Here is a 16403-nt window from a genome sequence, read left to right as displayed (position 1 = left end):
CAGCATCCTTCTGGACAAGTTGCCCAGCTGTGAGATAAGCAGGTTCACGGTATACTGGGTGAAGAACTCGCTGGAAGACAGGGCTCAAAGTGTTGTAGTGAATGGGGCTATATCTGGCTAGGGACCAGTAAGCAGCGGTGTTCCTCAGGGCTCAATCTTAGGGCCAGTGCTGTTCAACATTTTTTTCAATGATCTGGATGCAGGAGTTGACTGCACCATTAGCAAGTTTGCAGATGATACTAAACTGGGAGGTGCTGTTGACTCTCTTAAAGGACAAGAGGCCTTGTGGAGGGATGTATAGATTGGAGCATTGGGCAGTCATCAATGGCATGAAATTTAAAAAGTCCAAATGCCAGGTTCTGCACCAAGGACAGAGTAACGCTGGACACAAGTATAAATTGGGAGAGGAGTGGCTGGCGAGCAGCCCTGCAGAAAGGGATCTGGGGGTGCTGATCAACAGCAGGCTCAATGTCAGTCAGCAGTGTACCCTGGCAGACAAGAGGGCAAACTGCATTCTGGGGGGCACCGAACACAGCATGAGCAGCCGGTCGAAAGAGGTGATTAACCCAATGTGTTTATTGTTGGTGCGGCCTCACCTGCAATACTGTGTGCAGTGCTGGGCCCCTCAATTTAAGAAGGACGTTTTGGTCCTTGAATGCGCCCAGAGGAGGGCAACCAAGCTGGTGAAGGGGCTGGAAGGCACGTCCTCCGAGGAGCAGCTGAGGACGCTGGGTTTGTCTCGTTCGGAGAGAAGGAGGCTGAGGGGCACAGCTTCCTGAGGAGGGGACGTGGAGAGGGAGGTGCTGATCTCTCCACCCTGGCGTCCAGGGACAGGACACACGGGACTGGTTCAAAGCTGCATCAGGGGAGGTTCAGACTGGACATCAGGAAGCATTTCTTTACCAAGAGGGTGTTCAAACACGGCAACAGGCTTCCTCGAGAGGTGGTCGATGCCCCATGCCTGTCAGGGCTTAAGAGGCATTTGGACAATGCCCTTAATAACATGCTTTAACTTTTGGTCAGTGCTGAAGTGGTCAGGCAGCTGGACTAGATGATCGCTGTAGGGCCCTTCCAACTGAACTATTCTATTCTAGTCAATCCTAACCAATATCTCATCTGAAGATGCAGAGGCTTCTTTACAAATCAGTAAACTGAATCCTATGCCATGGTCAGAGTTACCTGATTTTATTTAATCTGTTCAGTCTCTCTAATTTTGATGCTCAATAATACAAAATAGATTCATTTATAACCTAAATTGACTATTCTGGGTGTTAGTTCTGCTGGAGAAAGACAGAAATGAACATAAAAGAGAAAGTTGTCCTTTAAAAATGTTTTAAATAAGTAAATCTTTTGTTCATCAGACATGCAGAAGAAGCTTAAATGATTAATCATAACTGAGGGCTGCACTAACATGTCACACATATAAAATTAAAAAATGGAATTTGGAGATGAGTTTCATTTGCCCCTCATTTTCATGAGGAAATACTTGTGAATGTAAATAAAGCCTACAATACATATGAAAGAACAGGTGAAGGATTCCAATTTAACTGTTCTTTCCAGCATTATACATGACTATATAGTATTTGCCTAACCCACACAGTATGACCAGAAAGGAGTAAAACCAAATTGTTTCCAATTCTCTTGGCTAGAGCTTCAGGGTTTAGAAGGTTCCAAGGCGGCAGCTGTTAAGGGATAACCAGTATCTGAAAAGAAACCACTTATTTTTTTCAGAAAAACATGGAAGACGACAATGGTTCTAGGACAGGCAGAGAATTTCATTCATCTCTGCTAAAGCCCTAATTGCTAACCTTGCTCTATGACTGCATTAACCTGTCTTTTTCAGTTATTTTAGACTGGACTAAGATGTGAAGTCAGCTCCCACGTTACATATGCAAAACACTTCTGGTGACACAAGCCCATTAACTTGCTTCATATGGAATTAGGAAGAAAATTATATAGCCATCCAGTCAACTTTTTGGACAAATAGGTTTCTAGGCATTCCAGTTTTTATATCCAGTACCTTGTCAACAGTTTCACTTCCTTAATAAAGAAGGAGAAACATATGAAAAAGACTTTAGTATTCGGCACTGCAGACAGATCCTTTTATGAAACCTGCATGAGGCTTGCTTCTTGGGAGTAAAGAAGCAGAATTTCAAAATAGACAAGATGAACAGGATCACAACAGAAACAGTAGACAACAAAAGAAAACTGTGATAAATGCTCAATTCAGTTTTAGAATGCAACTGATGAAGTAATCAGAATTGTTCCAATCCTGGATACTGACTACTGTCAATACTAAGGAATAATTTTCACGGTGTTAACAGAGTAGCTTACTGACTTCGGAAAACGTGGAATATTTAGAAATATTACAAATGCAGAAGTCAACAGAACTACAGGTCAGAAAAAACAAGTTTAGCATTTTAAAGATCTCAACATTTATTAATTCATATAAATATCAACAAAAGAGAACTGTTAACACACAGACCAATGGGAAATTAATCTTGCATGCAACAGTAAACAGTTAATCTCTTGATCTAATAGAGTCTATCTGTCCTTGCCTTCTCTGTTGCAGACCACTAATCAAAAAGACAGTGAGTGGTTTTCTCAAGTTAGGTTTTCAGGGAACAACTATTTACAGGACACCGATATATTTAGACTCAGGTTTCCTGCAAGCATCTTTCCACTTTTATCTAATCTGAATAACTTTGAGCTTCACATCTTGTTTTACTCAAGACATCTGTGGGTTGAAAACGCAAACGGGGGAGCAGACATAATCAGATCTTGTTTTCCAGGAACACATGAGGTTGAAACAAAGAACTTTTACAGTAGCAGTACTTTCACAACTGATTTTTTTTTTTTGCTTGAAATGCACATCAGAATGAAAAATAGCCCCCTCAGACATCAGCTGAATGTTACTGAGTTAAGGGAGAAAGTAACTTTACGAAAGTAGAGCTTCCAAGTACAACTCACTCCAGAGGCTGCAAGTTTTGAATGATGTTAATGAGGTGATTTTCCTTTCAACATAGGAAAGAGTATAGGCGTGCCCAGACACATACTGACCAACATTATTAGAAATGTGTGCTTTCTCTCATACATACATAAACGGGAAATGGCTGCGATGGCATGTGGCGATAACACAAAGCACCATCCAGGGGAACGGACAAGGGGGCTCAGAGCAGCTCGACACAACATTTTGAGATGCCTTCTGCAAATCAAGGATATCTGTAAGTTAAAAGGAAGGGAGGAAGGTGGAAAACTGGTTAAATATCAGTGAATTTCCATCTGTTTCTCTCTACTCACCAAACACCCCACCCCAACTCCTCTTTGTCCTGTACAGTCTTAATGCAATTTCCTCGTGCAAGAGACAGACAGCCCAGTCTCTCCATTTTGCAGAATTCGACTGTGACTTAGAAGAACTGAAGGCCCCTGTTCCCTGCCTGCTGGCAGAAGATCATTATTAAAGATCAAGAACAAAACGTGGTTCCCCAAGAAGGGAAAACAGTGGGTGTATCTACAATGGAGAAGAGTCGTAACTTTGTCCACAGGGAAGCCTGGAAGAAAAAAAAAAAAAAAAAAAAAATATAGAGAGGTTGTATCATACGGACTACTCTGTACACCCCACAACAGAGCATCTACTACACTTATGAATCTCAGCCCTATTCAATATAGAAAATATGCTGACTCACTTTTCCCTGAGCACTACCAAATAACAAAATGTTAACCATGATTACAAGTAAGGCAACAATTTCAAAGGTATTTGGCACTAGTTTCCCTTGACTGAACTTGTAAACACTCAGGATTCTTGCAAGTCAAAATCCACTAGAGCAAGCACCCAGCAAACAAGGGATACACAATTAGCCATTTCCTAGGACAGATCTAGTTGAAGTAATGCATCTAGTATCACAAAGGAAACAAAGGAGATTAACAAGAATCCAGGTCTCCCAGACAGCGCTTAAGCCATGAAACCTCTCCTTCCCCTTTTACAAAATTTTGCTTCCTTTACTTGCTTTCAATCCATCTCTCTGCACCATTGGAATAGAGCAAACAACACTGCACAAGCTGTGGTAGGGAGAAGGTACTGAAGAGAGGACAAGGAGAGCTCATAGTAACTGCATTGGAAGACTGCTATTACAAATATCATGACAGTTTTAGCACCTGGCAGTTCTGGCATACCTGTACATGAACTTCAAGTTGAACTTCAGCAACGTCAGCAACTTCCAAGCTGCTTCATCACCCCACACCAGTGTATTGTTCTTATACCTCATTATAAACCTTACCAAAATATACACCTCTACATAAGACAAGGCTGCCACCAGCAGATAATGGCTCCCCTGTTTTGTCTAGTAAAGATGACATAGCACGGCTTTTTAACAATATTAATCTTCAACATCCCTCCAGTTCTGTATTTCATCTGAAATGGCAGTCGTGACCACTGCCAGGTCGAGGCAGACAAAGGACTCAGAGCAGATGATACAACTGAGCAAATAGTCCAAGCTCTCTTCTCTTAACAGGGCAAGCTTAAAGGTGAACAGTACCAACTAGACATTCCCTCTTCGAACCCTTACCAGGCACCTCATGCACCTGCCTCCGGGGGGCACAACAATTCCCACTGTTCATATGTCTGGCTGTCTGACCCTTCCACCCTTAAGTCCACCCTAGCATCTACTGTCAGCCGTCATCTTCCCAGCAGGGTCTCAGTTATGCCTCAGAGGAATGGCCAAGTCCTGCAGCTCCTGACAACCTGAACTAGCAAACGGCAGGTCTTTTATCCAGAAGCCCTTCCACCACAACTATCCTGAGTGGAACTGCCTGTTCCTCTTCAGCTTCCTTCACAGACCAGCTCCCTTAGGGAAGAGAACCAGGCATTCTACCTGAAGTTTCACTCCCAGACATTTCCTGTTACAACCTCTTCTGTCGGGCCTTTGATTCCCACCAAGGTAACAACCTTCACCTGGTGTTGCACTGTCACTAGAATATAGACCCATACTAGCTAGATCAAGCTGTGTTGCGTCCTTAGTTGCTCCTACTGATCTGCCAGAGAACCACTTCACACTCCCACTACAGGGCTGCTTGCAACTAAGAGCAACCTTGTCCTTCTGGAAGACTGCCTCCTGCTTCCCTTTACCAGAGACAACTTTGCTAAGAGTGAGCAGACAGGGAGCAGTGAGAGGTGGTAGACAGTGTGGATCTTTTGGAGGAAAAAGATTAGAAAGAAATAGCACATTTTTGCAACTAGCTTGTGAGAAAAGGCAAGGAGGCTAAGTTAACAAGATGACAGAAATGGAAATTTTAAAGCAGCAGCAGATATCAAGAAAATATGTGAAATAGGAATGACGCTGCCAGAAAGCATAGACAGGGCGTAGGGCATACTGTAAATGACAAGCTTTCTTTCAGGCTAGTCTGAGGCTGCAGAACAACTCCTTTCTCTTCTCTTACTCAATCAAGGATTTAAAGTTACTTTCAATCCTCATTTTCCATTCCACTCCTATTTCTATGCCTGGAATGGTTCTAGTCTTCAGTAACAACCCCCAAAAAGGTACATAATTTAAAAAAAAAAAAATTAAAAAAAAAATAATTAAAACTAAAATAAATAATAATAATTAAAAAATTAAAAATCTACCTTACTTGGGGGGGAGAGAGCAATAAAAAGAAATGCAAAATGCGTTATTCAGGTATTTCTCCAAGACTCCAGCAACAGCTTAAAAATTTATGTTTTTTTCATTACCAGGAAGACCTACTCCTTCCAAACTAGTCTCCAAACCTGACTTTTAAAAATATCACTCTCTCATCATCTCTTTAAATAATAAAAGTTATCCTTATATTATTGCTCATAGAAAGCAATATTATTGGCTAATTTTTATTAATTTATTACGTCCATAACAGTTGTTAAACAGCACAGTACATTTAGATTCTGCTCCAGATCAGTGTAAAGAGACTTAGTCACCTCACCAAGCAATGAGAGGTCTCAAATCCTAAAACCGGTGCCTTTTAACAACAACAATCAATAACACCGATTTTTCAGTCTGTTGGCTGCAGACCCATGGGATGTCCACAAATATTTGCAGTGAGTTGATAAAATAAAACTAAATACATTTTTTTCCACAGTTTTATATATAAAGGCCAATATCTCAACGAAGTGTGAGGACATTCCACAAGGGAAAAAAATCTGGAAACCAAACTCCTATAGAAAGAGCTAAGCTGTACTACACTTAAGCAATTAAGCAGAGAGAAATCAAGTTCCAAGGAAATACGCATCATTTTAACGACGCAAGTCTTTACCATAACACAAATAAGTCCTCTGTAACATTCAGGGGTTTTGTTATTTAAGCAGCTTTGTTACCTTAAAATGAAAACTTTTGTAAGGAAAAAAAAAATATATCTGCAGCTCTTAATGCAAACTCAACACAAGGAACCTTCCCAGAGGGAAGCCAGCTGAGAAGAACTGACTAAAATAAAGCTTCAAATAAACTGTCTTTAGAACAGTCCGCAAACAGCTTTGCCCAGGTTCTCTAGGAGTTAGACACACAGACAACAGGCGATTCAAAGCAACGCGTACCATGCAGCTCTCTTCTACCAAGAATCCCTTCCAGCAGGACAGCGCGGCCGCAGCAGCCTGCATCTATCGACGCTGCCTTGTGCAGCGGAATAAAACCCTGCTCCCGGCCTGTCGGGACCGTCCTGGGTACCTCAAAAGATCGCACCTGCGGACGCTGAGCACTGCTCCGTTTTGCTGTACCTCGTCTACAAGTGAGCGAGGCAGCGCGAGCAGGGCTGCACAGCGCCAGCACGAGAGTCGGGACTAGCACCTCCCACTGCCGGCCCCGGGGAAGTACGAGCGGAGGAACCGACCGATTCGCGCCAGGGGCAACCGCCAGCACCCGCGCAGGCACGGACAGCGAGTTCAGCTTCACAAAACGCAACGGCAGACAAGCGGCCTGCCGCACGCTTATCGCCGACACCTCCAGGCGCCACTCCTCGCCTCAGCACTTGAAGCCACGCACCAGGATTTCCGTACCTGACCCCTCCTGCTGAAGCTGCGGCTGAGATGTGCACGGGCCGCAGCACCTGCGGCGGCACCAGGGCCGCGACGCGACCGCGCTCCCGCCGTGGCGGGCGCGGCCGGACCAGCTGACCCGCCGCAGCCAATCCGCGGCCTCCCGGCAGCGGGCGCCACATCAGCGCGGCGCGCAGGGGCCCATCACCCACGGCCGGCTGATGTAAGCTCCGCGGCTCCAGCCTCATCCCTCCCGCCAGCACGCTCCCCTTCCCGTCCTGCTGTCCCAGCAGATGATGTAATTCTACTCCACGTTGCAGCACAAAATCCAGGGCTTTACAGGTTGGAGCATTAACAACTGTTTTCCGTCTAGTCCCAGACTAGTCCAGACAGCCCTCCCCACAGCACAGGCTGCCGAGCCATCTCCCACAGCCAGCTTCCCTTGACCTTGATTCTCCCTGTTCTCAGGTGTTTGCAGTCTGATGCAGACAGCAGATGAAAGGGAGCTGTAGACAAACTTTCGGGAGTGGCTTTACCGCCTTTGTTTTCTCCACCGTAGCCCACACCCTTCCACAAGGGCAAGAGTCCTGTCTTTGCTCTTCACCTATCCCCCATATGGCATTTGCATTCACTTCTAAATTAAAATAAGTGTACTCTTCGCTGGGTGAAAAACTGGCTGGATGGACGAGCCCAGAGGGTTGTGGTGAATGGGGTGAAATCCAGTTGGCAGTGGGTCACAAGTGGTGTTCCTCAGGGCTTGTGTTGGGCCTTGTTCTGTTTAATATCTTTATCCATGACTTGGATGAGGAGATCGAGCGCACCCTCAGCAAGTTTGCAGATGACACCAAGTCGGGAGGCAGGGTCGATCTGCTTGAGGGTAGGGAGGCTCTACAGAGAGATCAGGACAGGCTGGATCGATGGGCTGAGAGCAAGCGTAGGAGGTTCGACAAGGCTCAGTACCAGGGCCTGCACTTGGGCCACAACAATCCCATGCACCACTACGGGCTTAGGGAAGAGCAGCTGGAAGGCTGCCCAGCAGAGAAAGACCTGGGGGTGCTGGTTGACAGCTGGCTGAATATGAGCCAGCAGTGTGCCCAGGTGGCCAGGAAGGCCAAGGGCATCCTGGCATACAGGTGGCTGGGGGGAGCAGGGGGGTGATTATTCCCCTGTATTTGGCACTAGTGAGGCCACAGCTCGAGTACCATGTTCAGTTTTGGGCCCCTTGCTATAGGAAAGACACGGAGTTGCTAGAGCATGTCCAGAGAAGGGCAGCCAAGTTGGTGAGGGGCCTGGAGCACAAAGTCTTAGGAGGAGCAGCTGAGGGAACTGGGGTTGTTCAGTCTGGAGAAGAGGAGGCTGAGGGGAGACCTTATCGCTCTCTACAACTAGCTAAAGGGGGGGTTGTAGTGAGGTGGGTGCTGGTCTCTTCTGTCAGGTGGCTGGAGATAGGATGAGAGGAAATGGCTTCAAGTTGCAGCAAGGGAGATTTAGATTACATATTAGGAAAAATTTCTTCACTGAGAGGGTTGTCACACATTGGAATAGGCTGTCCAGGGAAGTGGTTGAGTCACCATCCCTGGAGGTATTCAAAAAGTGCATAGACAGGGTACTCCATAACATGGTTTAGTGGGCATGGATGATGGTTGGACTCGATGATCCTGAAGGTCTTTTCCAACCTAAATGATTTTAAGAGACTCATAGAATCATTTAGGTTGGAAAAGACCTTCAGGATCATCGAGTCCAACCATAAGCCTAACACTGCCAAGTCCACCATTAAACCATGTGCCTAAGTGCATCTTTTAAATACCTCCAGGGATGGTGACTCCACTGCTTCCCTGGGCAGCCTGTTCCAACACTTCACAACACTTTTGGTGAAGAAATTTTTCCTAATATCCAATCTCAGCCTCCCCTGGTACAACTTGAGGCAATTTCCTCTCATCCTATCACTTGTTACTTGGGAGAAGAGACCGACCCCCACCTCGCTATGACCTCCTTTCAGGTAGTTGTAGAGAGCAACAAGGTCACCCCTCAGCTTCTTCTCCAGACTAAACAGCCCCAGTTCCCTCAGCTGCTCCTCCTAAGACTTGTGCTCCAGACCCTTCACCAGCTTCGTTGCCCTTCTCTGGACACACTCCAGCACCTCAATGTCTTTCTTCTAGTGAGGGGCCCAAAACTGAACACAGTGTTCAAGGTGCGGCCTCACCAGTGCTGAGTACAGGAGGACAATCACTTCCCTAGTCCTGCTGGCCACACAATCTGATAGAAGCCCAGATACTACTGGCCTTCTTCGCCACCTAAGCACATGGCTGGATCATATTCAGCTGGCTGTCAGCTGTTGACTGACACCCCCAGGTCCTTTTCCACCAGGCAGCTTTCCAGCCACTCTTCCCCAAACCTGTAGCGCTGCATGGGGTTGTTGTGACCCAAGTGCAGGACCCAGCACTTGGCCTTGTTGAATCTCATACAATTGACCTTGGCCCATCAATCCAGCCTGTCCAGATCCCTCTGTGGAGCCTTCCTACCCTCAAGCAGATCAACACTCCCACCCAACTTGGTGTCACCTGCAAGCACTCTTATCACTGCAATTAGCAGAAACCGTAAATCTAGTTTCTCATCTTCAAAGACACTACAAAATTCATAGTATTTCCTCAGTTCAACTCAGATACTAGTTATACTGTCTTCTGCCTACACCTATCTTACCACTGTTATATTCCTATTTACCCATTAGAATTCAAACAAATTCCAACAGCACTAATTCTCATGTTGTTACAAGACAGTATTTGGTTTTTGTTTAGTTTGTGGGATATTTTTGTTTGGAGGGTTGTTTTTTATTGGGGGGGGGGGGGGGGGGAGGGTTTGCTTTTTTTTTTTTTTTTTAACATCTTTAACACATCAACTTCTGGGATCAGGAAGCAATCTTCTCTGAAAGTTTCACAGCTGTGGAAAAAACCTTATGAAGAGTGAACAATATTCAAGTAGTTGGGTTAGAGTTCAAGACACTTGGAAAAACCTCAGTGTCTCAAGAATTAATAGAAGACCCAACTCACAATTATCCGACATTAAGATTTCATTATCTCCACATGAGGGAAAACAAACCAACCCCCCCAATAAATATAAGGTCGTTCACTTCATTAGAAGACTATCTGGAGATCTCCACTTCGCAAGAAGTGGAATTTGTTTTAATCACAGCACACATAGGCCCTGCTTTCCCCTCTTCCCCACTCCAATTATTAGCAAAGATAAACCTGGTGTGTATAATTGCAAAATAAAGACAACACTAACACCAGAATATTGGTCACTCACAAAAAACACAGAACAGTGATTAAAGATGTATCATAGCAGCTGATTTTTTATGTTAAGCCAAGCCTTTGTTTTGATTTTTAAACAGTTAACAAGAAACAGGAATGCCCTCATTTCAGGCTTACATGGCCAATTTTTAGCACATGCAACTTCTTTGAACTGTGCTTCCAAAAAAAAAAAAAAAAGCAACAGATTCCTCTCAACCCCTGCAGATACTGAGGAACTGCTTTTCTTTTTCAGACACTGAAATAGAGGAAGAATTGGCAAGATAAAATGAACAGCAACTAAATGGGTACTTTCATTTCCCACATGAAACCAGTAGTTTTTATGGAAGGATGCTTGTTAGTGGCAAGGAATCCTAGATTTCCTACCTGGTCAGCAGTTATTTACCTCAGTGTACTGCAAGCATAGTAGGAAGTGAGCAATGGAAAACTGTGGTTTCAGAGAGTTAAGGGCAGTGAACACCTTCAGTAATCTTAAAGAGAGTTCCATCTTAGAGAAAAAGCATGGAACCATTCTGACATTATTAATAATCTGTATAGGCAGACATGCTACAGTCCACCTGTAGTCCTAGACACAACTGCAACAAACATAGGTATATCTCTGTGCAAAGACTTCTTTCCCTCACCTAATTAAGAAAAAAAAAAGTAATCTTGATTAAAGCAGCTACTCTGATTTATAAGTGAGGAACATAAGGACACAGGTTAATTTAATCAAGCACTAGCCCTCACTAAGAAACCTCAAGCTAGGGTTAGTTAGTACCTTTCAAGCATTTCCGTTGTCCTAACATCATCTCTCTACTTTGCCTGAATCAAATGTGGCTACTTTCTTCTACCACCTGTTTTCAGCACTGAGCAGCAGGTTCCACCAGCTGTTAAGGATAAAGATGATAGAACTAGCATCCCAATTCTGTTCCCATTTCCCTATGGCCATCAAATGAAGGTTGTACAAGTGCCAGAGATCACTCAGGAAAAGCAATGGAGACTGAATAGAAGTTTTATAATAGCTATGGTTAAGTAGAGTGCCAATAGTGCTGCTATGCAACAAGATGCAAATCAAGTACCTGGACACATGTTCATATCCAGGAGAAACTGTAGCCAGGGAAATGCAAGGATAGAATGAAAAGAATTCTGAAAAACATAGACTGAAGTTGGCACTCTTGTTTAATATCCATTTAGTATTTCAGGAGAAAGACTGACTTCCACATTTACTACCCTGGGTGTCAGCCTCTCTTCCAGAACCTCTTACAGAAATTTTAGTTGCACTTTTTTGCCCTACTAGGTTTTTTTATTCATACCCTCCATATCCAAAGCCCTATTGTGGAACCTCTTCAACAACTGCCTTCTGGCAATGGTTAAACCAGCCAATGGTTAAGCTACAACTTCCTAAGAAAAACTAGGGAATATTCACCAACTGTAGGATTTATTTCTAAGTCCCTGTCCTCTCATTTCTCCAAGAAGAACACCACTCAAAACAGCATTCATCAGCATCTCAGCCTCAGGGAACTGTGCATGCTCAGCTCAGCATTCCCTCCAGTTCCTTATTTTTAAGCCATTTGCCTTTACCTACCTTTCCTTTTTTATTCTCTGCCCTCACAACGTGTTGCCCTCCTCTTTTGGGGTTGGGAAGAAACAAGATGGCATTCAGTTTCTATAAAGGATAAACTGACACCCAAATCCTAATGGGGAAAATAAGACATAAAACAAAACACATCAGTAGAACAGCAGTCTGTCAGATGACCAGATAAAGTACATGGGCAGGACAAGAAAGCAAATAAAACTACCTAAATACCCTCTGGGTCTCCAGCTTTGCATGGCTCTGGGGCTATTCGCCTTCTCCGTACCACTCACGATTTTGCAGGCTTGTAGTGCACCCATCCTCTCATTCCTCCCTCTGCTGTGATGCTCAAGTTTTCCCTAAACAATTCTAGCACCAGAAGTGCACCAGTTTTGCCACCACTCCTACTTGAAGCTGCAGTTCCCACCCCCCTCCAGAAAATAGCTTGATCATCGTAATATTCTGCTCAGAGACCAACTGACCCACCCGTCTATACAATATGTGAGTACTAGCATCAGCAAGAGAGAAGCACAGCAACTCCCTAGACTACACTGCCACTAACAGATCAGTACAGGATGCTCTTGGTCTCCTTGTATAAAGGCTATTTCAACGATACAGTCATCTCCATTGCTCTTCCTCCACCTCCCCGGTTATCCTAAACAGAGTACAGCATATCACCCAAGGGAGAGTCCAGAACTGCACAGAGTACTCAAGTTTGGACAAAGCAAGGATTTACACAGTGGCATGGTATGGTCTTTTACTCTGCACTTCATTCCTTACCTGATAATTTCTACCATTCTATTTACTTTTTGATTTTTGCTAACGATAACCTGGAACTGACTTTTCAGAGTATCATCCACAGTGACTCTCAGATGTTTTCTTCCCTGGATGCTGCAGAAAAACATAAAAATAACATTGCTTTCATATTCCTACTAATACAATGTGCAACAAGAGCAGCTGAAAAATTACCAAAGCTAAGCCTGAAAGATGTTCACTCTGCTATTGAATACACTTCTTATAACAATGCTGGAAAAGAGTAGCTTAGAAGAGGAAGGCAGTACAGCAAACAAACAAATCAAAACAAACAAAGCAGTTAACAAAAATTATTCACCATCACAAATACAGAAAAGGTAACGTACTTTCTAAAGTGATTAAATATAAATACTTTACTATAGGACAGGGAAGAAGAAAACTTTATTTTAACCCTTTATGAATTGCTTCTCAGTGTCATCAAGACCAATTCTGAGAAGAGAAAGAAGGTAAACACTTCCAAGTATCCATCATTTTTTATGGTACAGTCAGCACAGGTATAAGCATTTATGGAAGTATTTTAGTTATTTTTCATTTAAGAAACTAAAGCTGTTCCTGACTTCATAGTATAGGGACAATTGCCAGAGGCTTTTGGAAAACCATGTAAGGTTTGCTCATTAAGTCTCCTTTATCTACAGTTTTATTACTTCTTTCAGAAAGCCATGAGGTTTCTTAAAAAAACCCTCTAATCTGATCCTGCTGTATCTTCTGTGAACAAACACCAAGCAAACAGCACAGGCTTATCACCAAGTCAGGTCAAAACCTAGGTAATAACTTTTACGTGTCACCCAAGTGTCAGGAGGGTTTAAATTTTTTCTTTGGGCATGGAGAAATCTTGTAAGTAGACACAAGAGGCAAGCAAGGAAAAAGAACTCCCAAGAGGGGTGACAGCTCTGCTGTCACAAAGCTCGAGAAGAATAAGGCCAACGCAGCTCTTATCAATTCCTCTAGTGCTCGCAGGGGTCCAAACTGCTATTTCACTCTGCCAATAACTCCATGCAGTAACAATGCTCCGTAGCCGTCAAGAAAATTTGAACCAAAGTCTAGAAGGCTCTGGAAAGCTTGCGAGGACCAAGAGAACAGGGAGCATCCAGGCGCAGGCAGCACTGCAGCAACTGTACGAACAGCACCTCTACAGCTTCAAGGCTTAGCTCGCTTGTTTTCCCACGGAGTCCTCGCTCCTCCGCTGCGAGCAATACAGCGACGGCTCCTGAGCCTCCAGTCGCAGGAGGGGAGCCGGCAGCAACCGCTTTGACTAACCGCGGAGCGCCGACGAAGGCACAGCCCAGCGCCGGCCGCAGCGCGGCTCGCCCCTCCGCGAAGGGGCCCGTCGCGCTCAGCTACGGGCGGCCGCGACAGCGCGGCCCGCCTCTGCGACACCCCTAGGCGGCAGGGCCGGCAGCCGCCCCGGCCCCTCAGCCGGGCCTCGCCGCGACCCCCCCGGCGCAGCCCAGGCCGCTCCCGCGCCGCCGGGCACGGCACGGCACGGCTCGCTCACTCACCCGGGCGGCACGGCGCGCCGCCGCCTGTAGCCACAGCCGCCCGCCGCGTCACGCTGCTTCCGGGCGCGGCACGGCACGGCATACGTGAGGCCCGGCCCGCGCTCCGCTAAGGAGGGCGGGCGGAGTGCGCCGGCGCCTGCGCGGTCACCTGGCGGGGCGGGATCCCGCCCGCGGCGTTTCGGCGGGCCGGGCTCGGGCCTGCCCGGTGGCCGAAAGAGCGTTCCGGCATCAACCGGGTGCGACCGCGGCGACGCCAGCTTCGCTCGCAGCGGCTGTTGCGCAGAGCCGGCTGCGAGCAGAGCCGGGAGGTTGGTTGTGTTGTAGCCGAGCTGCTGCTGCGGGCTGGGGGCAGCAGGCGGCGAGAGCGCCCGCCCGCCGGTCCGCGCTGTCCCCGGCCGGGGCTGCTCCCGCTCCCTCCCGGCGCGGCGGCGGCTCCCGTTCGGCTGCGGGCGCGGGAGGTCACCTTTCTTCGTTCCACCCGTGAACCGCCTGACTTTGGTTGTTCGCTTTGCTGAAGCGAGTCTCTAGGGATTTCTCGTGTACTCGCAGATTTTTCCCGTGACGGCCAGCGTGCGCTCCTCGGGTGCGAGCGCTGCGGACGCGGCCTCTCCTTCCTCCCCGCCCAGCCCCGCTGCGGGGCCAGGCAGCCGCCGTGTCTGCGGGGGACTCCGGGGGAAGCCGAGGGTGACGACCAGCCACGCCGGGAACGGGGCAACGCGAACTGCTGGCTCACCGTGACCGGCCGCTGTCGGTGTCGGGAGATCGTGGGCTCTAGCACCGGTGGATGTAAAGCAGTGCTGGAGGGAAATGCGCTTTCCAGGAAAACCTTCGGGTGCGAGGTCCCTCTGACATGAGGCATTAGTGACACAGTGCGTGCTGTGCCACCTGGGTCTTGTACGTGACCTTGTAAGGAAGACTGAAAATGTGTTGCAGGAGCATGTTTATATGTTCTTGTAATTGTTTCTTAAGAAAAGTAAGTTGAGCCAGATGAAGGCAGCAAGTATTGGGAGCACAGTATGTGAGACCCCTCTCCTTTCGTTACAAACCCTACAGTGGTAAACGGTGGCTGAAACTTGGCAAACAAATTTAACAGTGGCTCATGTACTTTGTGCCTGAAGAAAATGGAAACACACTAAGGAGCTTGTAGAAATTTTTAAGATGTTGTCTTTAGCTTTTTCTTTGCATTTTATGTATATTCTTACCTTATAGAAGGGGAGAATGACCTCAGAATGTATCATTTCAGAAATCTACATTCTGGTTTTCTTTGCTGGGGGCGGGGGGGGGAATCTATGATGAAAGCATGAAGTACTCCAACGTGGCACTCTTTCAGACACCAAGAATGAAAACACTCACTGCTAGTCATTTCCAGCATGATGACAATCTGACAACCCCATAGAGAGATGTTAAGTAAGAGCTGGGTGGGCAGCCTAATTCACATCACTACTAACAATGTAGTTTGTTAACTGTTTGTAACTCTGTTCCTATTTTGGAATCAAATTTGTTTGGACAGTGTAAAAATAAGACTGCCTCAAAACAGGACACATTGCAAAGATGATTGTAGATAGAATGCTGGCAGCAGAGAAATTATGCAGCGTTGTCTCAGCCCTTTGACATAGAGTATAATACCCTATTCTGTATATCTGACATATGAGTCTGGCTTGTGTGTGACATTGTCATACTGCTGCCTGGTACTCAGTTGCAACAGAGGCCACTTGAGTTCAGACAGTGGGGAAAAACATAACCTGACAAAGCAGACACTGAAATAAACTGCCATAGGAAACTGCAGACTCTAAACCCATATCTATGTGGTATGGCATGGCTAGAATTGAATGTGCCTTAAGTCAGGCTCGCCCAGGTTATGGACAGAGCTCTTTCCAGGTCCATTTCCTGCCATGAGATGTCAATGAGGAGCCAAATGTGTGCTAGAAAATACAATGTTGGAGGTTAGGGATATGATGGAGAATTACAGTAGTAAGGTGATGCATTCTTACAACACTTCCATGGATTTGCAGCTCATAGAATAAAAATAATCTCTGTATTTACCTAATTGAATTATCTCAATGATGTGGAAAACAGAGATGCCAGATCCTTTTCATTCAAGCCATGTCCTGACACACTTGGCAAGGTGATGTCTGGCAAGTTTCTCCAGCTAACCCTTTGTTCAATTCAGTTACTGTCACCTCTAAATTAAATTTCCTGGATTCCACAAATTAGGAGCATGAGAGGACATGTGACATACA

The 16403-nt window shown here is 45.9% G+C and overlaps 1 protein-coding gene across 16 annotated transcripts in view; it reads right to left on the bottom strand.

Moving 5' to 3' along the window:
• ALDH18A1 (aldehyde dehydrogenase 18 family member A1) overlaps positions 1 to 14275 on the bottom strand; it is a 41774-nt gene extending 27499 nt beyond the window's left edge. For 2 of the 16 annotated variants that reach the window (XM_049811346.1, XM_049811357.1), the window contains exons 1-3: positions 12632 to 14126; positions 11864 to 11972; positions 3099 to 3222 (exon numbers count right to left, since the gene is read on the bottom strand). In XM_049811346.1, coding sequence (XP_049667303.1) covers positions 3099 to 3192 — 94 coding nt within the window. In that variant the 5' untranslated portion in view covers positions 3193 to 3222; positions 11864 to 11972; positions 12632 to 14126. Of the gene's footprint in view, positions 1 to 596; positions 923 to 3098; positions 3223 to 3300; positions 3552 to 6701; positions 6773 to 7015; positions 7185 to 11863; positions 11973 to 12631; positions 14127 to 14163 lie in introns of those variants that run through there. The other 14 variants (XM_049811350.1, XM_049811347.1, XM_049811351.1 and 11 more) reach the window with 14 other exon arrangements.
• Positions 14276 to 16403: the final 2128 nt, after the last annotated feature.

The sequence above is a fragment of the Accipiter gentilis genome, chromosome 9 (assembly GCF_929443795.1).
Source record: "Accipiter gentilis chromosome 9, bAccGen1.1, whole genome shotgun sequence".
Classification (NCBI taxonomy): domain Eukaryota; kingdom Metazoa; phylum Chordata; class Aves; order Accipitriformes; family Accipitridae; genus Astur; species Astur gentilis.
The sequence above is the reverse complement of the archived record's forward strand: the minus strand, read 5'-3'. Positions and strand labels throughout refer to the sequence as shown.